Source organism: Halichoerus grypus, chromosome 9 (assembly GCF_964656455.1).
Source record: "Halichoerus grypus chromosome 9, mHalGry1.hap1.1, whole genome shotgun sequence".
In the NCBI taxonomy this organism is placed as follows: Eukaryota; Metazoa; Chordata; class Mammalia; order Carnivora; family Phocidae; genus Halichoerus; species Halichoerus grypus.
Window position 1 is genome coordinate 31,454,954 of NC_135720.1, and position 22,339 is coordinate 31,477,292.

The 22,339-nt window shown below is 38.4% G+C and overlaps 1 protein-coding gene across 1 annotated transcript in view; it reads left to right on the forward strand.

Moving 5' to 3' along the window:
- The window catches only part of MOXD1 (monooxygenase DBH like 1), an 87,272-nt gene that overhangs the window by 55,111 nt on the left and 9,822 nt on the right, over nt 1–22,339 (forward strand). The window contains exons 5-10 of the mRNA XM_036120815.2: nt 9,862–10,041; nt 10,326–10,428; nt 11,986–12,152; nt 13,244–13,435; nt 14,588–14,647; nt 19,632–19,774. Coding sequence (XP_035976708.1) covers nt 9,862–10,041; nt 10,326–10,428; nt 11,986–12,152; nt 13,244–13,435; nt 14,588–14,647; nt 19,632–19,774 — 845 coding nt within the window. The remainder of the gene's footprint in view (nt 1–9,861; nt 10,042–10,325; nt 10,429–11,985; nt 12,153–13,243; nt 13,436–14,587; nt 14,648–19,631; nt 19,775–22,339) is intronic.

A 22,339-nucleotide genomic window follows, 5' to 3' on the forward strand; every position in this document is an offset into this window, starting at 1 on the left:
TCAACCCCAGGATCTGAAGGTGTTTGTGGTGCTGGAGTTGGATCCTCTACCACAACCTCAGAGGCAGCACGATTTGGGGAATTTTTTTTTCCTTATTAGTCCTCTTAAGAGTTCATGCCTTAACAATAAGTCTGGGCAACACAGCTGTAATCTCGCAACCAGATCCAATCTGAGTAAACTGTTCTCACTGAAATTTCTCCTTTTGAATAAATTGGGAGTTGAACCTGCTTTGGTGTTATCGCATCCAGAGCTCTTGAGACATTACAGTTGATTTCAAAACATGCATTGTAGTAATAAAAATATAGAGTAGAAACACATAAAAATACACAGAAAAAAACCCAGAAAGTCCGCTCTTCTGATAAATGTAATCACTAGCTTTTAAGTTGAACTGCACTTTGAATAAGTTAAGAAAATTGTGAGGTTCAGAATTTATGGTTTCACGGGCATTCTATTTTGAACAAATGCAAAAAAAAAGAAGAGCAATGACCCTGATACTGCACATGTGGATTGGAATACCATTTGAAAATATCTTTATGGCACAAACGAATGAAAACCAAAGTTAGCCATTTGGTTTAGAAATCAGGTAGACTGATGCTGCCTAATTCTATTCTCTAATGAGGGCCCAGGAATTAAAGGCATGACACATCTTCACACCACGTTGAAGGACAATTCCCTGGTAAGACACCTCACTTATTCACAGTCATTATTCGGCCTGATTAAGTTGGACACTCATTTTCTACAGGAACAAGAATACCAGGATCTATACCACTAACTTATTTAACATGACGTCATCATCTACATTTCTATTTTTGCAGAATGGCACAATGACATACCTGTAGCATTTCACAACTATGTTCAGCATAGGAAACATGGGTCAGTTCTGATACATACTTGTTATTTTTTTTTAATTATTATTATGTTATGTTAATCACCATACATTACATCATTAGTTTTTGATGTAGTGTTCCATGATTCGTTGTTTGCATATAACACCCCGTGCTCCATGCAGTACATGCCCTCCTTAATACCCATCACCAGGCTAACCCATCCCCCCACCCCCCTCCCCTCTAGAACCCTCAGTTTGTTTCTCAGAGTCCATAGTCTTTCATGGTTTGTCTCCCCCTCCGATTCCCCCCCTTCATTCTTATAAAAAAAGAAGATGATACATACTTGTTATTGATGAAGCAGCAGATGTCACTAAACTGTTGAGGGTTGTGGTCATGGTCATCATCAATGGCTTCTGGGGTATGTTTTGTGAAACTGAGGTGAGGGAAGTCCTTTTTGTTGAAACCCCCGGTGTTGCCATTTTAAATGTTGTTATGGGTGTCAAGATGGTGACTGTCCCAGTCCTTGAGACTGATGAACATGGAGTAGTTGACTGCTTTACCATGCTGGTGGCATACTCGTTTGTATGGCTGGGAGTCACAGAGGTGATATTCCCTGGAAGAATATCAAAAAACATTAAAACCGGAGCTATGACTTAGAGAATTAATATCCCCCTTCCCTGGGACTTTCCTGGTCACACATAAACAAGTCTTAAAAAAAAAAAAAAAAACTCTCAAAATAAGCCAGGCTTAATACTAAATACCTATGTGGAATATATCAGGAATCAGTAAGCAAAGGAGAGAGACACTTGTGTGTTTTATAGGGGGTGATTATATTTCTCATTTGCTTTTTGAGGACATTGATAGAAGGAACTTTGTTATTAATGTACCCAGATCCAATTAAGAACTATAAATAAAATGAAAGAGTAAAATTAAAACAAAATAGTTTTATGTAGCAAAAAGTTCCTAAGAGAAAAAAGAAGACAATTTCAGATACCACATGTATAAATGCACACACAGAATTGATGAATTGATGATATATATTTACTTGTGTTTGATTCTTAATCAGGAATCTTGGTTGCAAATAACAGAAACCCAACTTATACTAGTTTTGGAAATAGAAAGGAATTGACTCATGAAATAAGAGGAAAGATTGAACAAGTAAGCCAGAGAATGGCAGAGATGCAGCTGGGTTCAGGAACAACTTAAGTATTCAAACCCTGCAGAGACCATCTTGTCTTTGGAACTTTTTTGTGCACCAACTTTATTGGATCTCACTACACACTGACTTCTTTCACAGTGTCCAGCTTCCAGAAGGTATTAAGTTCTTTTTCATAGTTTTCAAGTCCCAGGGAAAGATTGATGGGTTGGGCGCCCATTCCTGAACTGGTCAATTATGGCTGACAGAGCATGGCCACACACATCTTAGTTTCCATAAGAAATCAGGATTGCAGAAGGGGGGTAAATTATTTCCCAGAAGTCTCCTCTCCCTTGGTTCTTCCCTTCATTCCTTCTCTTCATCTCTGTTCCACTTAACTATCACTTCCTGAGCTTTAGCTGCCCAGTCCATTCAAGCTGTGGCCCCTTGATACCACATCAGCAAGTCAGGTTGTGCTTTGAACTCTGACCTTTTTCAAAGTGGATTACCTGTGAGACAATAATACCATTTTCTTGCTCAATTTGGTTGTCTCTTTTAAGTTGAATATGTTGTTATGCTAAAAGAGATCTCCCCATTAGGGATGAAGATAAGGAGGGCAAGACAGGTAGATACTATCTGTTATCCTACCATAGTCCCATGAGCATATCAGCATGATTTTATAATCATCTGTCTACACCGCTAGCTCTGGCTGAAATGTTTTCATAGGCAGCATTGCATTATGAGCCAGCTGCCCTTTGGATAACCTCTGTCAGAGATGGTTTACTGGCTTTTCCGTGGACATCAGCCTGTGCCTGGGGTGGCTATATAAAGCACAGTGCCAGCAACAAGAATGGGCAGGAAGAAAAGTGATGGAGATTTACCAAGTTTCCAGCTCATTACACATTCCACCCATCACCTCTCTCCTTTTGTTTTAATTTTTAATTTGTTGAATTGCAAGTTGTTTTTGGAGAGCTATGTTCTACTCATGTTTCAACAAGCAACATCTTAAATGAGTAGACTTGGAAGAATAAGTATAGGAAAATTGCTCATAAGAGCTCTAATAACCTCCTGTTTTTCTCACACTGAGCTCAGTATCCTTGGACAAGTCAAGAAGGGAACTACCCCCACCCTCACCCCTACTCCCCCGCTCCTTTTTTACCCTCCAAAAGTAAAAACTAAAGTAAAATATACATATACTTAGGTTTAGATAATAAAACTTACTTAACTTTTTCAAGAGCACTTGCATATTCATCAAGTAAAATAGCCTTAAGACTAAGTAACTATATGGAATTATTTAATCTCAATCATGTAAGAGGAAACAATGTATATTTGTAATAAGTTTGTGTCTCAAACAAATGCAGGGACAATCATGACCTAGGTGTAAGTGTACAAATCTGTGAATTGTTAGTTTATGATAAAAAAATTGAGAGAAGAAGATGTATGAGTTTCCTAGGGATGCTCTGATAAGTGACCACAAGCCAGGTAGGTTGAAACAGCAGAAATTTATTCTCTCACAGCCAGAAGTCCAGAGGCCAGAAGTCCAAAATCAAGGCATCAGCAGGGCCATCCATGTTCCATCTGAAGGCTCTAGGGGAGAATTGTTCCTTAGCTGTTCCAGCTTCTGCTGGTCTCTGGTTTTCCCTGACTTGTAGCAGCTTGAGTCCAATCTCTGTGTCCCTCTTCACATGATCAGCTTCTCTGTGTGTATGTCTGAGTCTGAATCTCCTTCTCCTTTCTCTTCTATAAAGACACTAGTCATTGGATTTAGGACCATCCTAAGCCAGTGTAACGTCATCTTTTTTTCTTTTTTTAAGATTTAATTTATTTATTTGACAGAGAGAGAGAGAGACAGTGAGAGAGAGAACACAAGCAGGAGGAGCGGGAGAGGGAGAAGCAGACTCCCCACTGAGCAGGGAGCCCGATGCGGGACTTGATCTTGATCCTAGGACCCTGGAATCATGACCTGAGCCAAAAGGCAGATGCTTAGCGATTGAGCCACCCAGGCACCGCCCCCCCCCCCGCCTTTTTTTTTCAGTGTAACTTCATCTTAACTAATAACATTTGCAAAGACCCTCTTTCCAAATAAGGGCACATTCTGAAGTACCAGGTGGACATGAATTTTGGAGGGACACTATTCAACCCAGTATAAGGGAATAAAGCAAAAAATATGTTTATTGTTATTGTTGAGGTAATTGGTATTTGAAGTTTGCAAAAGCATGTGGATTCTTAAGTTTGCCAATGTTCAGTGGTTTTTTTGGAGAAGTCTTTTTGGAATATAATCTGTTTCCCAATAGGTGTTTGTGAAAGACCATCAGGCAGGCACAGTTTTGTCAAGGACCCCAAACCTTTAATGACAGAAAGATAATATACATTTCCACTAAGAGTTTCTTACCTCCTATTCTGATATAGTGCCTTGGTTCTATGTTCCAAGGAATCCTGACACACTTGGAAGTTTTTGTCTTATCCCTATCTCATTCTGTTCTAAACAACAAGGTCATACCAAGTAAGATTCTTTGGATCGTTTCATTATTTTATGTAATTAAAATTTTTTCCTAATTGTATTGTGTCCAACTCTGCCCTCATGCAGCTACGGAGTGAATAAAAATTCTTTCCTCCCTTACCAAAATAATTGAGTCATTTACCCGAGAGCTGATTAGGAGATGTACATAGATTTTAAAATGTTTGCAATGGGAGCAAAGTGCTTTCATTTTCTGAAGCTTGTACCCTGCACTGAACAAGTTATACTCATCCATAGCCAAGGAACAGAACACAGTGCAAAATAAGGAAAGACTGATGCACGGAAGTACAAATGTGAATCCTGACTTTTGAGCTTTTATATGAATGGTTGTGAAAGTATCCTCAGTACTTCAGTACAAGTGGAGGATCAGAAGGGGAAGATTACAGGATTGATTCACAGTTGTGAGTGTCTGGGTCAATTGTGAGGGGTTGGTTTCAAGGAGCCTCCTGGGAAAAAGTGACAGGTTGAGAGACTGGAGAGGTGTGAAAGAACCAACAGAGCAGGAAAGAGGGACAGAAAGAGAGTTTCAGAGGGAGCACAGTCCTGGGTGGTTATAAGTGCAGGGTGGGACAGTGGGATTGGGTTGCTGAAGTGGGATGCAGGGTAGGTCACTGGTGTTGAGACAATCAAGAAATTAGGAGGCAATGAATTTGATGACTCAGTCTTGTTGATGGAAAGGCTTCATGGAAAATCTTCATTTCCATTCAATAAATAGTTATTAAGCAGTCTATGTGTGGCAGGGATTATGCTAGACATATTGACCTGGAGAGAGGGTAAGAGAAGATGACGGGGTCATGGGAACAGTGTAATATTTGGGGCTTTTCAATTCCCAGGCTTTTCAATTCCCAGTTTTATAGTCGATGTTAATTTCCACCTTGGTCTTGGCTATGATTAGCAGCTCTCTTTTTTTCTTGTTTTCTTTTTTACTCCTAAGTCCTCTCAAGGGTACCCCAAAGTTTCAGTTACTTGAACTAACTGGAGACTGTTTTACTCTTAAAAATCTTTCAGGTTGAAGGCTTCCCCCTCATCCCCATTCCATCTGTGATTTCTTTTCTAGATTGTTCCTTTGCTCTGCATGGGAGCTAACAATAACCCACAGGTGCCAGGCCATGCTTGCCTGGCGTCTAATGCATATATGAAGGTGGATGTAGGGAATTCCCATGTGTTCTGGTCTGCAAATCCCACCTGTGTACAAAAACACAGGAATAACAATATGTCATATAACATGGTTTAATATGTCATCAGGTGTTGGTGTCCCTGCCACCCACTTCTGTATGCATTTTCTGTTTCTTTTTATTTCTTTTTTTCTGCAGTCATATAGCCAGCCTAAAACAAAAATGAAATTAAATGTTTGTTCCAGTCTCAGAAGTACCCATTTATGGGGCGCCTGGGTGGCTCAGTCGTTAAGCGTCTGCCTTCGGCTCAGGTCATGATCCCAGCGTCCTGGGATCGAGCCCCACATCGGGCTCTCTGCTCCGCGGGAAGCCTGCTTCTCCTTCTCCCACTCCCCCTGCTTGTGTTCCCTCTCTCGCTGTGTCTCTCTCTGTCAAATAAATAAATAAAATCTTTAAAAAAAAAAAAAAAGAAGTACCCATTTATCCACATTTGTATACCTTATGTTGGCATGACCTTCTTTGACAATTTTTTTAAGCTTAATTTTTTTTTTAAATAGAGGCAATTTTCGGCATTCCTATCTAGATTGTGATGATAATGTGACATCTCTGAAGTAACCAAAATAAGTCACCCTGTTTAAGTGCTGCTCTTTAGAAGCAGTGATTCACTACAGCCTTATTTGTCTCCAAAATATTTTTAATATAAAAATTAAACGATTATTTCAAACGATGCAATGATGTGAAAGGAGGAGTCTTTCTTGCATAGACAATTCCTGAATACACAAGAAAGGGTAGTGTTTAACGCTTGCATTCTACCTGCAAGAAGCCTGTATCATGGAGCACCTCTCTCTCCAGCCTCATACAGTGCTCGCCAGTCTCGGCCTCCGCCTTATTTGGGCTGAGGAAGAATGGCCCGGCAGGGGCTGCAGCTGCTTCCGAGGTTTGTGGAGCTCGTTGAGGAAGCAGCGGGAAATGAGCAGCAGTATTTTTCTGGGATTGGTAGCAGGGCACTGGATTCTCTATGCTCCGGAAGCGTGGCAGGAAGCTTTGTGGGGAATTCTGCTCTGTGTGGGGCACCGAGAGAGAGAGCCAGCCCCACTCCGGTCAAGATGCTCCCATTCCCTGGAACTTGTCCCCTGCACTGAATAGGTTATGCCTACCCATAGGAATATCCTCGGGTCTCACTTAATTATCCCACGTGGTCAGCTTAAAATTCCTTCTCCAGAAATGCTTCTATTCTTCAAGGGTTTGATAACCTGCGTTTTGTCTCTGATATTAGCGGCACCTTCATTCCGTAGTTATCCTCACTTCTCTTTCTTCGTTTGCACCTTCATCTCTCACATCCTTTCCGTTTTGCCGAGAGCTTTGCTTCTTCCAAGCCTTCATATTTTCTCCTATGAACAGTGCTCAGGTTTGCATGCGGAAAGTTTCCTTGTTATCTTATGAATGTATTTTTTTCTTGGGAAAAACTTGCAGGCTCTCCCCTCGGTTTGTAATTACAACTTAATTCTCTTTGAAGACCTCACCAGGTTTTGAAGAAAGACCTTGTTATTTGCTCTCCTTAGGAAAGAACATATCAAAAGACCACCATCTGTCTCGTCTCCCTAAGGGCCAACGGATGCTCGGACTGAGGGGGCAAGGGGGGCAAGGGGGGCAGGAGACCCCTCTCCCCCAGACGTAAGACTCCCAGTCTTCATCCTCCCCCTCGCTGGCAGCAGCTTCCAGGGCCTGAAGCATCTCCCGCAATGATGTGTGGCAGCTAGGAGAGTACTGACTTTGGGGTCAGTCCAGCCTCATCTCAAATCCCCATCTACCATTTCCTGCCTATGGTACTTTGGGCTTGTTGCCTAATCCTCTGAGTCTTACTTCTCTCATCTGTAAAATGGAGTCAATAACATTAACCTGATAGATTGTTGTCAATATTAAATGAAATGACGAATCCAGTGGCTGACAGATAGTAGAGTAGGTGCTAAATAAAATACAGTTGTTATTATAACTGTTCCTAGAATGCATTAGTAGCTTAGAAGCTTGGTGTTGGTTTCAGCACTTACTGTATTTAAGAACTAAATAAATAAACACTTGCTCCTAAAAGGTTCTTTCAAGAAGTTGAACGTGAAACTCCTTAAAGGCAGGCACCACCCAGCTTTAATAAATATATTCCCCATGCACACTTGTAGCTCGCCTCGATGAATGCCATTTGTTTCTGTAGCTGCCCCGGCAGCAGTCATCTCTCCTTTGCCCTAATGGCTCCTTTCTGGGACCGACCCTGTGGAGCTCAGCACCACCTCCAGGTTCTGCCTGAACTGATAAGGCACTTCATGAAAATGTCTCCTGTCCCTGTGTTCCTGTGGACATACTGTGCCCCATCCCCCTTGGAGTGCTGAGGTGCCCACATAAGTGAAATCTCACAAGAAAGCTCAAACTGGATGTGGGAACTAAACTTTAATAGAAATCTTAGGTTACCCTTCTGTGTAATGCATTATGCAACCATGCTTAAATAATAACTGTCATTTTCAAGCGAAATAGAAAATAGTTTCTGCCTTCGGGGTGCCCGGTCCTTTAGAGATGAGACAAGTGCAAACAAAGCCATGTGCAATGTCATTTCTGTGAATGTGATGTTAAAAATGTGCGTGTGGGTTAGCCCCGGCATGACTCACAATGCAACACAAAGGCAAGCTGGATTTGCAAAGTGGAAACCCCCCGGCTGCTTATTCAGATCTCTGCCTTCTACATACTGTTTCCCTGTGTGGCTGCTTCCATTTTCTGATTTAAAAAAAGAAAGAAAAACTATGTAGAAAATCAAAATGGAAAGCCTTAGGAGAGAATAGACTTTATCTTTTTATGCATGTCTAAAGCAGAGAACAAGCAAGGGTTTCAAAATGCATTTGCCTGCATTTGAGTAGTTAAGGATAAAGGCAGAGGTGTTGAACTCTAGGACAGGTAAAGTCTTGGAAATTTAGGGACACACCAGGACTTCTTTAGCAGATGTATGGAGGGTTCAAAGAATCCTGGAGCCTTGTATTTAACTACGCTAAGTACTGCACTTCCTCGGCAGGTAAGGCACTTGGGGACCTGTGGATGCACTTAGCTCCTCCTGAGTTCCCGGGCTGAGGTGGGCAGGTGTTATGAAGGGAACTCCCAGGAGGGACAACAGAAGGAACATGCTCACATGCATTGTGCTGTCAGTATTAGAACCAACTTGACCACTCATTCTCTTCCCTGGTTTCCACTTTCCCTCTCCTAATTTGAGCAGTGTTACAGGGGCACATCACTACAATGTTGTTTTCTCTCCCAAATTCTAATAGTAAGATTCTTATTAGAATTTGATTTTAGTCACTAAAATAAAAATATCCATTATTGAGCCCTATTTTGTGTCCAGCACTATGCTTAGCACCAGATAGACAAATAGACAGTAGATAGAAAGATAGATAGATAGATAGATAGATAGATAGATAGATAGATAGATGATAGATAGATGATAGATAATGGATAAATGATTGATAGATAATGGATAGATGATTGATAGATAGAAAGATAGGTAATAGATGAATGAGACATCATCTATCACCTTCAATAAGGATGGATAAAGATAATATTTTGAGGTGGAAGAGAGGGAGTCTGAGGGAGTTTGTGTCTATCTACAGCCTTGATTTTTTTTTTTAATGTGGCAAAAAAAAAGAAAAGAAAAGAAAAAAGAGGGAAGGGAACAAAGGGCAAAGAAGCCTGGAAGAAAGCAGTCTGGAAACAGTTGCCACACAGAATGCTAAGGAAAACAAAAGTGAGTTCAAAACCCAAACAGATCAGCAAATCTTATGATTCCTGGAGGAAAGCATTATCTCATCTTTTTTTTTTTTTTTTTTAAAGATTTACTTATTTATTTGAGAGAGAGAGGGCGCATGAGTTGGGGGAGGGTCAGAGGAAAGCACGTCCAGCAGATTCTGCCCACTGAGAGCGGAGCCCAAGGTGAGGCTTCATCTCACCACCCTGAGATCATGACCTGAGCTGAAACCAAGAGCTGGGCCCTCAGCCGACTGAGCCACCCAGGCGCCCCATGGGTTACCTCACCTTCGCTCTTGCCACCGTCACCATCAGTATCTTTGTTATCTTCCCCAGAACAAATTGTTTTTGAGCTACATCATAACTTTGACATAGTTGAGAACATGATTCCTTTGCAAAACTGATCATCGTTTATGCTCGCTTCCTGCTTACCGCAGGGGTTGTAGGGTGGTTTGCTTCATGGCATCCTCCCTCTCGTGTGTGCTTGTTCAGGTGGAGCCACTGATACAGAGAGGCCACGAGAGTCTGGTCCACCACATCCTACTCTACCAGTGCAGCAGCAGCTTTAACGACAGCGTCCTGGACTATGGCCACGAGTGCTACCACCCTAACATGCCCGATGCGTTCCTCACCTGCGAGACCGTTATTTTCGCCTGGGCCATTGGTGGAGAGGTGGGACCAACGATTACTGAGATGTGACACTATTCATGGATCATGTTTCTTTCCCTTCGGTTCTAATACTTAGAAGTAAAGCTCTATACATTATTTCTGATAGGAGGGTGACTTATTTTTCTTCCCATTGGAAGTGATTCTCTCCTTATGCCATTTTGTTATATCCACTCTAGATTATGGAGTTCCAGAATGTTGAAATATCTTTGAGAATGGTTGGTTTTTGAGTGGAATAGAACTTTTAGGGACTTTCATAGGGCACGTCTCATGGAATTTGCCTTATTTAGGGTTTTTCCTATCCACCTCATGTTGGATTATCCCTTGGCACTCCGTTAGATCCTCGTTATGTGCTCCTGGAAGTCCATTATGACAATCCGACATATAAGGAGGGTGAGTTTATTCTTCATATATTTTACCTATGATTTTTAAAAGTTTTGTAAGTATCTTAACAGGGTTGAAATAAACTACCACCCAGTATTAGAAGAAATTAACCTATACATTTGTCATCCAAATTAGGGTACTTTTTAGAGCAAAAGAGGATACTGTTAAAAATTACTTTGGGGAGGGTATGTGCTATGGCGAGCGCTGTGTATTGTGTAAGACTGATGAATCACAGACCTGTACCCCTGAAACAAATAATACATTATATGTTAATAATAAAAAAATTATACCGAGGCAACAGTGATTAACCAGCACTGAACCAGGCAAAATGAACGCACGTGGTCAATGTTCTTAAAAAAAACAATTTGCATCCTGCTTTCCAAGAAGTAGGATAATAGATTTTTCTCCTTGTGATATAAGTTAGTTCCCCAAACCTGGTGCTTATGAAACATTTTCTAACTGCTCATATGAAATGCTACCATTCATCACACTAGAAAATATTATTTTTATGTGTACAGACACACTGTGTAATATGATATTGAAATGAAGAGGGTTTGTACTTATATTTGATTTGTGAATCTACTTTTCTAAACCTTCTTATGTAATAATCCAAAACCAAAAAGTTGAAAGATTCAATATGAAGTTCTCAACGGAAGTAACTCAAAGTTATTATTTTACACTGATGTGTGCAATTATTCAGCAAATACTGAGCACCAGCTCTGTCTCCGGTCTGTGCTTAATGATACAATGTGAGTGAAAAACACACCAAACCGGGTGGAAATTATAGTGTAGTGAGAAAGAGAAACAATAAAAATAATCACACCAATTAATATAAAATTGTGTATATGCCAATGGTTCCAAAGTGTCAATTTGGTAATCACAGGTAGGTAAGTCAACCCTGCAGAAAGGAGTCAATTAGTTTCAAAGTCAGTAGAACAGATTTATGAGGGGGTTGGGACTCTCCATCCTTATGATAACTGTCTCACCAAGGAATGTGTCTTACTCATCTTTCATCCCCACATGCTTATTGTCATGCTTTCTAGTCACCTAATAGATTATTAATATTTTTTGTTGATTGAATAACTGTTCATTGAGTGATTAAAAGAATGGTGGCAAACTATAAAGAAAATTAATCATCAGTAGTTTATTCTATCAGCAGATGGTTTCTAGACCAAGGGGCTTCTACCTCTATGGAAATGTTACTGAACTTTACCTGAAAACAATATAAAATAAAACTTTTGTTGAGTTATTCTATATTCTGATGAATGACTTTAGAATTTTCCTTTGGTCTATCTTTATGTTAGATCATTGTGGAATATATCAGCTAGACAACACAAACATTTCTCCTATGGTATACTGTGTAAGTCAAAAATGGTTGCAGACAATATGGTGACTTATGTTTTAATTGCTGTTTGTGAAACTGAATGTTGTCTTCCATTAATCTTTACTTGTAATTCTTTCCCTTGTGAGATTTTAAGGAAAATTAATAAATCCATTTCAACTGAATGTGAAGAACTTTTTTTTTAAGAACTCAAACTCACTTTTAATTATATGTTCTTATTCCAGGCTTAATAGATAATTCTGGACTGAGGTTATTTCATACGACAGATATAAGGAAGTACGATGCTGGGGTGATTGAGGCTGGCCTCTGGGTAAGCCTCTTCCACACCATCCCTCCAGGGATGCCTGAATTCCGGTCTGAGGGTCACTGCACTCTGGAATGCCTAGAAGAGGTATGCAGAACATGGAGTCTGTGAGCTACTAGTCATAGATTCATCAGTGCTCTTGGAAACTATGTTTGGAAAATCCCATGCTTGTTGTTATTAATCTTTTTCTCGTTGTCATGCTGTAAAGCCATTATTTATCATTGTGGCAACCCTTTGACTGCTTTTTTAGATCTTGAAGGCTGTACGAGTAGAATTCTGGACAAGAATAACTTCCAGGATGTTTTCCTTCCTGACCTACTTCCTTTGGTTTTTTTTCATATTTGACACTTTATCTTTTACAATTTCTACCTTGGTTCGTGTGGTCTGTTTTCCATTTCTCAACTTCACTTTTGAATCCAGATTTGTTTTTTCCATTATTCATTTTCATTTTTTTCTCCTTTTCTCTGCTTTATAGTTTCCATCCTACGTAAACCAAAGAGCAAGAGTACCTAATATAAAAATGCATATTGAGTAAGGAAAACCATGTAAAGTATTTAATTATGGATGCTTCCATTTACAGTTCTTTTTTCTTAAATAAATGTATTTCAACATGGATCATATTCTTTACAAATTATAAGCTATTATATTGTAGACAGATGGCAGACTGATGAAGTGGAAAGATTATGCCCTTTGAGTTATTTAGATCAGGATTCAAATTGCCATGACATCATGTACTAGCTGTAGGACCAAGGGCAATTCATGGAATTCCACTCTTCCACTTGGTTTTCTTATCTTAGAAAGTAGGAATCATTTCGCCTTTTAAGAGTTTCTATTTACAGGTTACTAACACACTGGAATCTTTTTGCCAAGAGCTTTGATTGACTCTTTACCTCCTAAAAGAAGGAAAAAGAAAGATAACATTTAGAAGTGGTCTGGTAGGTCCTCAGTAAGCATTATTTCCCTTTCTTTTCTGCCTGCAAATGTTACTTCACAAAGATAACACTGCTAGGAATAAGTCATGAAAAATCCAAATTCAAAATGTTTGGCTGCTTAAGCATTCACTTAAATTGCTTTAGATTTTCTTCTCAGTTGTCCCTCCAACTCTCTTTTATGGTGAACTGTCTGAACATGTGCTTGTTTGGGCTAATTCTGTCTTCCTCTGTGTGCCCCGCCTGTAGGCTCTGGAAGCTGAAAAGCCAAGTGGAATCCATGTGTTTGCTGTTCTTCTCCATGCTCACCTGGCTGGCAGGGGCATCAGGCTCCGTCATTTTCGCAAAGGGGAGGAAATGAGATTACTGGCTTATGATGACGATTTTGACTTCAACTTCCAGGAGTTTCAGTATCTAAGGGAAGAACAAACAATCTTACCGGTATGAATGTTTTGTTCTTTTTCACTGAATCTTAGAAAAGTCAAGGCATCTACCTACTGTGATTTAGCAAGGTTTTCTACCAGTAAAGTGAATTGCTCATGGTATTCACATTCTTGAAGCCACCCACTGTGGGTGTTGCACAACCCAGATGGAATGTGTTTGATCTCATTCCCAAAATCAAACTCACTTTTCTTAGCATTCCCAGGGGCAACTCACGTTGTTGATTTAAAAAGAAAAGAAAAACTTGGGTTCTGAGTACCAAACACTACTCTTTTCTTTGCAAACCTTTGGGTTACAATTCTGGTAATACAAAAATCAGAGATTTTTTTTTATACCAGAGAAGAATTTTGGGCAGCTCGATCTTGGTAAAAATGAAGATAAGGATAATTCTTTCATTTGACAAAGGTTTTGGACAGAGCTAACTATCCAGCTTGCAACAATACTTGGGGTTATGGAAGGACGGTGTGGAAGGACAGTGTGTTGAGAACTGATCCGTGGGCCTTCTGAGTAGTGGGCCAGGAGAGCAAATCTAGGGACCAGCACCCAGCACAAGCTGCCTCTGGTCCATGAATAGCCTGTCCATTGACCTGAGTGGTGAACCATAAACAAAATTATTTTCTGTGTATGCTGAATTGTTCAAAAGTTAGAAAACATTGGAACAATAACTATTACTTTGCTTCACAATTCTGTTGTGAGGAAATAAAGATGTGACTAAAGACCATTAAAGAAAATAATATAAATGAAGAGGGCATCACAATAACTAGTATTTGTGGGTAACATTTATGAAGTGTTTAATCTGCACTAAGAACTAGATGCATGTTATGTCATTTAATCTGTTCACAAAGCTGTGCAAAATAACAGCTATTTTATATAATTATTTTTTAAATAAATAAATTGTGCCCAGATAATTCTTTTCCTTACCTAAGGTCATGCAGCTAGAACATGGTGGAGTCTGACCTGAGAGAGCCTTATTTGTTTGTTTGCTTGTTTATTATACTGACAGTCTTAGAATTAAGTAGCTCAAGGTTCCCCTGGATCAAATTTCTTAATGAATCTACTCACATAGCAAATAAAACTATTGGCCTACAAATGTATTAGATAAATAAAACAGCCTCAAACTCCAATCTGAAAGCTTTCATTTTTATGTTCTAGGGAGATAATCTAATTACTGAGTGTCGTTACAACACAAAAGATAGATCCCGGATGACTTGGGTAAGAAAATTTTTATGATTATTAAAATTCATTTGTGGAGAAAGAGGAATAAACTTTGATTTTAGAGGAGAAAAAGCAAAAAGCATTCCCATTTTGGAGGCAAAATTCCTGAACATCTTGAGCAAGAAACATCACAAAAGTGAAATCAGAGCTATTTTAGCATTTTATCAGATTAACTAATGATTCTACAGCAAATTTGCGGTATAATTTATTAACCCTTTCATGAAAAGCTATCCTAGTCATTTAGTTTTTTCTCACCAAATCGTATTAATTAAAGACTTGTTGCAAGTGACCAACTGCTTGAGTCCAGACTTAGATGAATCAAGAACTTCAAAAGGAAGAATGAATTGCATTCTGACCCAAAGAGAAATTTGGTCCAGCAGATTTACTGAGGAGTCCTGACAAACACTCAAGAAATAGACCATTCATGCTTTACATAGTTTCTCCCAGGGAATACCTCCCACCAACTCATTTTATGAAGTTAGCATAATCTTAATACTAAAACTTGATAATGACAGTATGAAAGAGGTCAACAGGGCGCCTGGGTGGCTCAGTTGGTTAAGCGACTGCCTTCGGCTCAGGTCATGATCCCGGAGTTCCGGGATCGAGTCCCGCATCGGGCTCCCTGCTCAGCGGGGAGTCTGCTTCTCCCTCTGACCTTCCCCCCTCTCATGCTCTCTCTCTATCTCATTCTCTCTCTCAAATAAATAAATAAAATCTTAAAAAAAAAAAAAAAAAAAAAAAAAGAAAGAGGTCAACAACATGCACCTGATGGAAATATCTTTGATGGATAAATTCAGCATTATATATAAATGTAATGATAGGGTAAAAATGTAATGTTAGGACCAGTTTGGGCTTAGCTAAGGAATGTAAATTGGTTTAAAATAGAAAATATATTAATACCATTCTACATTAAGAGATTGAAGGAAAAAGACATGTGATCAGGTCAATAGGGGTAGAAAAAAAGCCTTCATAAGATTTAAGTGAGTAATAAAAAAAGAGCATTTTATAAACTAGGAATAGGAGAGAATTGTCTTAGCCAGATAAAGCTTGGCTATGAAAATCTGTAGCAAATATCAAACTACTTGGATATTAGAAGTATTGCTTTAATATCAGAAGGAAGACAAAGATATTTATTATCATTTCCATTCAACATTGTACTGGAAAAGGAAAACAATGAGACATATGGATCACAAAGGAAGAAGCAAAGAAGCAAAACACATTATTCACAGATATTATAATTTTCTACATCAAAAACCTCCTCAAAATTGATATCTAAAACTAACTGTATTTTAGCATAAATACTAAATGTATAAATACATTTTATAAACTAGGAATAGTTAAGAAACTATCTCAAGAAAATGCATTTTAAAACTCTAAGTTCTATAGAAATAAAATCTAACATTAGATGTGCTTGATCTCCATGGGGAAAAACTTATAAATCTTTATTTGCAAAACTTTATAGTACACCTAAAGAAATGAAGAGATACTGTGTTCATGGATAGAAAGGTTCCATAAAATAAAGATAATCCTTCTATTCAAATTGGCCTATAAATTTGATATAATTTCAGTAAAAAAAAATTCAGAGAGATTTTATGATTTGAGGTTCTGGTATCCTAACTAAGACATCTTTGCCTAGTCATAGCTGTGAAGATTTTCTCTTATTTTTTCATATTTCTAAAAATTTTACAGTTTTAGGTTTTATATGGAGCAAATAGATTCTGAAATCTACATAGAAGAGCAAAGGGTTAATAACGGGCAAGACACTACTACAAAGTAAAAAATGGAGACAAGCTACTGGATATGAAGGCTTATTTTAAAGCCATGGTGATCGATAGTGTATTTGGGTCCAGAGTTAGAATAGTGGTACGTAATAGGAATCTTGGAGACTGACCTACAAACCCCCTATACAGAAACTTGGTTTAGAACAGACACAGTAACCATTTAAGTGGGAAAGAATGGACTTTCCATTAAAGAATACTAGCACAACTGGGTATACAATACACAAACAAGTCACAGTAGATTAAATATTTAAATGTGAAAAGCAAAATCTTAAAGCAATTGGGAGAAAAACATATGAACATATTTTTATGATGTTGGGGGTAGTAAGAACTTAAAACATAAAAAGCACGAACTATAAAAGATTGATGAATTTGACTACCTGAAATCTTTTGGTTGCCAAAAAGCACTATTAAGTAAGTGAAAAGACAAGTTTTAAACTGAAAAAAAAATGCAACACATAGATTAATAAAGCATTAGTTAGTATCCAGCATATAAAAGAAATTTCATAAATCAGTAATGTAAAACAAATAGACCATAGAAAAAGAGCAATAGACACAAACGTTTCACGGAAATAAAAGCCCAAATAGATAATAAACATATGAAAGGATGAAATGAAATTTCATTTGAAATCAGGATCATGCAAATTTAAACCAGAAGGAGATATTTTATACCCATCAGTTTGGCAATATTTAAAATTGCAATTCCAATGTTCTAAGACTGGAGGCCTCACACACAGCTAAATGTAAATTTATAAAACCACCTTGGGGAAAAGCATGACATCATCTGGTAAAGTTGGAGATTCATAGATGCTCTACCCAGTTCCATTCCTGTGTGGATTTCACCTTAAGGTTCCTTTTGCAGGAAGGGTTCCAGGAGAAAATATGTAAAATATTAAAATATTCATAGTAGCACGTAACAACACAGGAACACAAAGCTGGAAACAGCTCAACTATTTATCAAAAAGAGAACAAATAAATACAATATGTCCATAGAATATATTTATAGTATATATCTGTGAAAATTAATGAATGAAAGCCACGTATGTTAACACGAATGTATCGGAAGAACAAAAATGGCAAGTTTGCAGCCGACCATAGGCATAGGTATGATGTCATGTATCTAAAGTAGAACATACAAAATGAAAATGTCATTTAGGGATGCATACATACGTCAATAAATGGAACGTAAAGGGTTTGAAAAGCAATAGAATGATAAATCAAACAGTAAAATAATCCTCATCTTCAATTAGGATGGGGAAGAGGAGAATTAAAAATGGGCACAGAGTACAGTTAGTCCATTGGTGTTGGCTTTATTTGTCTCATGCCTTATATATGATTCTGTTTGCATGAAATATTTTACCTCAGACATCATACCTTATTATTTTAGGGGATATTTTGGTGGTCTGCCTGGATACTGTCCCTCTTCAGGGCCAGCACAGCTAAAACCCAGCCACTGAAAATACCAGATGATAACTCACAACCATGTCATTCACTGGGCATTGCTCTTGGTGTCAGGGAATGCCCCACTTGAAGTTATGCTCCCTGCAGTGGGGCAGCCAGCAGCCGATGACTGGTTCATGGGAAGATACAAATGCCCGGCTCCCTTCCTACAATTTAGTACCACTCCAAATAGCCATCCCAGCTGAAGGATAAATTAAATATTATTTTTACTGAGGCATCACTTGTAACCTCATTTGTAAATCAGCTTCTCCCTTTGCCCAATCCTGCTTTGCTCATCAAGTGCAAAACATTGTGTTTTGCAATTTGTAAAATCATTGCATTTTAGCCACTGCATTAATTTAGAACTATGAACAATACTGCCAAGTTTTGCACCTTCATTTTTTGAAGAACAGATCATTGGCTGGATACAGAATTCTTGGTTGATTTATTTTTCCCTGCAGCCCTTAAATATGTAATCCCAATATCTTTTTGTTACTTCCATCACTTATGATGAAATGTCAGCTCTCATTTGTATCATTGGTCCCCTGCATGTGATGTGTCCTTTTTTTCTTACTGCTTTCAAGATTTTCTCTTTGTCTTTGGCTTTCAGCTATATGACTATGATGTGTCTAGGTATGGCTCTCTTCATATTTATCTTTGGTATTTGTTGAGCTTCTTGGGTCTGTAAGTGTTTTTCACTAAATTTAGGAAGATTTCAGCCATTATTTTTTCAAATATTTTTTCTATCCTTTTCTATCTTCCTTCTCATTCTGGAACTCTAATTGCATATATGTTGGAACATTTAATATCGTATTTTGAGGTATTTTCTGGAATATTTTCACTTTCTTTAGTTTTTTTTTTTTTCTTTCTTTCTCTGTTTTTCGGATTGGAAAATTTCTATTGTTCTATCTTCAAGGTCACTGATTCTTCTGCCATCTCAAATCTGCTGTTAAACTCATCCTGAGAATTTTTTATTCAATGACGGTAACATTTAACTCTAGAATTTCTATTTTCTTCTTTTTTATGTTTTCTTTCTCTGGTGTCATTCTCTATTTGTTTACTCATTTTTGACATATTTGCCTTTAATTACTTGAGCATCTTTCTTTAGCTTTTTAAACATATTTTTATCTCTTTCTAAGTTTTTGCTAAATGCAGCATCTGTAGCTTCTCACAATCAGTTTCTGCTGGTAACTTGTTTATTTTCTGAGTGCAGATCAGTGTTGAAAATTCAACACTGTAGATAATATGTTGTAACAGTTCTAGATTCTGTTCTCCTGAGGAGCTTTGATCGTTTTACTTTCAGTAGCTAATTTACTACCTTGATTTAAAATGTGAACTCTGTCTTCTCTGTGGCATGTGTCTTCTGATGTTTATACATGACAACAAGATTATAGAAAATTCAGTGCATTCAGGCAAAGATTCCATCAACCCGACTGATTGGTATCATGTTAACCAAACATCCCCATAATCCTCTCAAATGTTCACTGTGGTGAGGAGTTTACATCATACGAACAGCACTTGACAGAGATTATTAGGTTGTTTAAGAAAGGCAACTTTTAAGAGATGGAAATCATTCTATTAATTTTTTAATGTGTCTCTACCTCTTTAAAAACCAAATTGTCACTCAGATTATTATTACTCAGCTTTCAGATTTATTACATTTCAATATTGGATGGAACTGTATGACATTGGTGGCCTGTGTGCTCTAAGTGTCAGAGTTGGTGGAACATAAACTTTTCTAAATAAAATATCTCCATTTTCAGGGAGGATTAAGCACCAGGAATGAAATGTGTCTCTCATATCTTCTTTATTACCCAAGAATTAATCTTACTCGATGTGCAAGTATTCCAGACATTATGGAACAACTTCAGTTCATTGGTGTTAAGGAGATCTATAGGCCAGTCACGTAAGTAGTAAACGGATTTCATAGTGGGGTAGTATACTTCAGAGAAGGATGGGATTCATTTTCATTTTGGATTTATCACCACATTATGGAATTCTTTTAAGTCTTGTTCTGTTTACTTATTTTTAGCTGGGGTGACAAGGTGAGCTTCTTGGTTGGTATGTCCAGGGTCCCCAAGACTCCCACCAGGTTCAGTGATTTTTCTAAGAGGACCTAAAGGATTCAGCCTATTATTGTATCCATGGCTAATATTTATTACAGAGAAAGAACACAAAGCAAAAATAACAAAAGGAAAAGGCACATGGGCCAAGTCCAGAGATAACCCAGTACAAGTGTCCAAGAGGCCTCTCCCGTGGAATCACATAGAATGTACTTAAGTCTACTAGCATCGAAGTATGACAACATGCACGAAGTGTTGTCAGTGAGAGATACTCATTAGAGACTCAGCACCCAGAGTTTTTATTGAGGGCTGGTTACATAGGTGTCCTCTGCCTAGTAAGTACTAAAATCTAGACTCCTAGAAGGAAAGTAGATGGTCAACATAAATTGCATTGTTTGTCCAAATAGTCGAGGCACAGTGAGTCACTCTTTATTTAGGGAAACTTTTATATCAGTATGGGAAATTGTTTACTACTTAGGTTTGCTGATGCCCGCCAAAGTCCAGCCTTCCAAACAAGCATTTCTAAGGATGGAATTGTCAGGACTACTATGTTCACTCGCTCTGCACAATTGCACATCATAGAAACTACTCAAGATAAAATAATAAACAAGATATATATTATTTCTGCCCTCTTGGGATTATATTCTAGAGTGGGGGAGGGGTAAGAAACAATATAAAAATAAAATTTCAGGTATTAGTAAATGTTATGAAAATAAGACAGTGAAGAAAGTATGTAGCTGTTGTCAGTAGGGTGGTAAACGCCTCCCTGGGAAGGTCTCTTAGTCTGTCCCGGCTGCTGTAACATAGTACCATAGACAGAGTAACTTATAAACAACAGAAATTTATTGCTCACAGTCTGGAGGCTGAGAAGTCCCAGATCAAGACGCCAGTGGATTCAGTGTCTGGTGAGGACCCACTTTCTCATAGAGTCTTCTAAGCGCAACCTCACATGGCAGAGGGTAAGAGGGAGCTTTCTCAAGCTGCTTTTATGAGGGAGCTAATCGCATGAGGGGATAAGACCCCAGCTCATAATACCATCACCTTGAGTGTTAAGATTTCAACATATGAATTTTAGGGGGGATATAAACATTCAGTCCATGGCAGGAGGAGATGTTTGAGCAGAGACCTAAGTGATGAGAAGCTAGCCATGGAAAGATATGAAGTGTACTCTTTGCAGAGAGAAGAGCCAATGTAATGACCTGAGGGTGGGTATGAACGTAGTGTGTTCAAAGAACAGCAAGAAGGCGAGTGTGGCTGGAACAGGGTGAAATATGGTAGAGGGTAAGTGAGGAGGTCTGACAGCAAGAGGGATGTTATAGGCGACATAAAGATCACGTAGGACTTTATAGGCGACATAAGGACTTTGGGTTTTAAGTGCAAAGAGAGGCCATTGTAGGATAGAAACAAAGTTGATTTGGCCACTGAATTGAGAAAAGACTCTAGGAGCACCAGACTGGAAAAAAAAAACCACCAACCAGGAGACTGTTGTGATCGTGATGTTGAGTTGTGTTGAGTTGTGAGATGAATGTGTCTGGGACCAAGGGGGTGGCAGTCGAGCTGATGAGAAACAGTTACAAGCAGGTTACCTTCTCATGGTAGCACATGCTGGACCCACTGGTTGACGCCATCTCAGGGAGGTGATGAGGGAAAAAGAAGAGGAAAGAGAAAATGGTGATGTGTGAGTGCTGTAGGGAAACATATTTGAAGCAGAAATGGAAAGTTGTGTTTTGGATATATTAAGGTCGACGTAGATAAAAGGATTTTATTCATTCTTAGCAACACCACAAAGAAGAATTAGGATGGCTGGTGGAAATTTTGGGGCATAGATTTTGTTTTAATATAAGAAAGAATTTTCTAATGAAAGAGACTGATATAATTAGGTGAAAGGTACACGTAGATTTTTGAGGGGCTATGTTTAAGGAGAGGATTAAAAAACACGTCATGAGAATGTGGTCAAATGCATTCAGTAAAGTAGCATGTGATTATGATCTACTTTTTATTCCAAAATATTATAGAAATTGTAAATGATGAACTAAGTGTGCTCTTCTTTTTAAATTATACTATCTGTAAATATGTTCTAGTGAGTTCCTACCCAGACAACCCAATGACACCAGAAGTCTGTATGTACTAAAATACGAATAACAAAATGCTTATGTAAATTCATTTGTAGTTCATAAAGTATTTCCGTATGTATAATTTCAATTAATTTGTTTTCACACAATTCCAATAGGTAGAGTAGGACTTGCAATCCCAATTTGGAGACGAGGAAATGGAAACTGAGGGATTCAGAGATTATTCCACATCAGATGGTGCATAATCAATGGAGGAGCAAGTGTTTGTTGTGTCTCTGATGTAGAGAGGGAGATAGATATCTGCCTTTTTATTCAAAATAAATAATTACACATGCA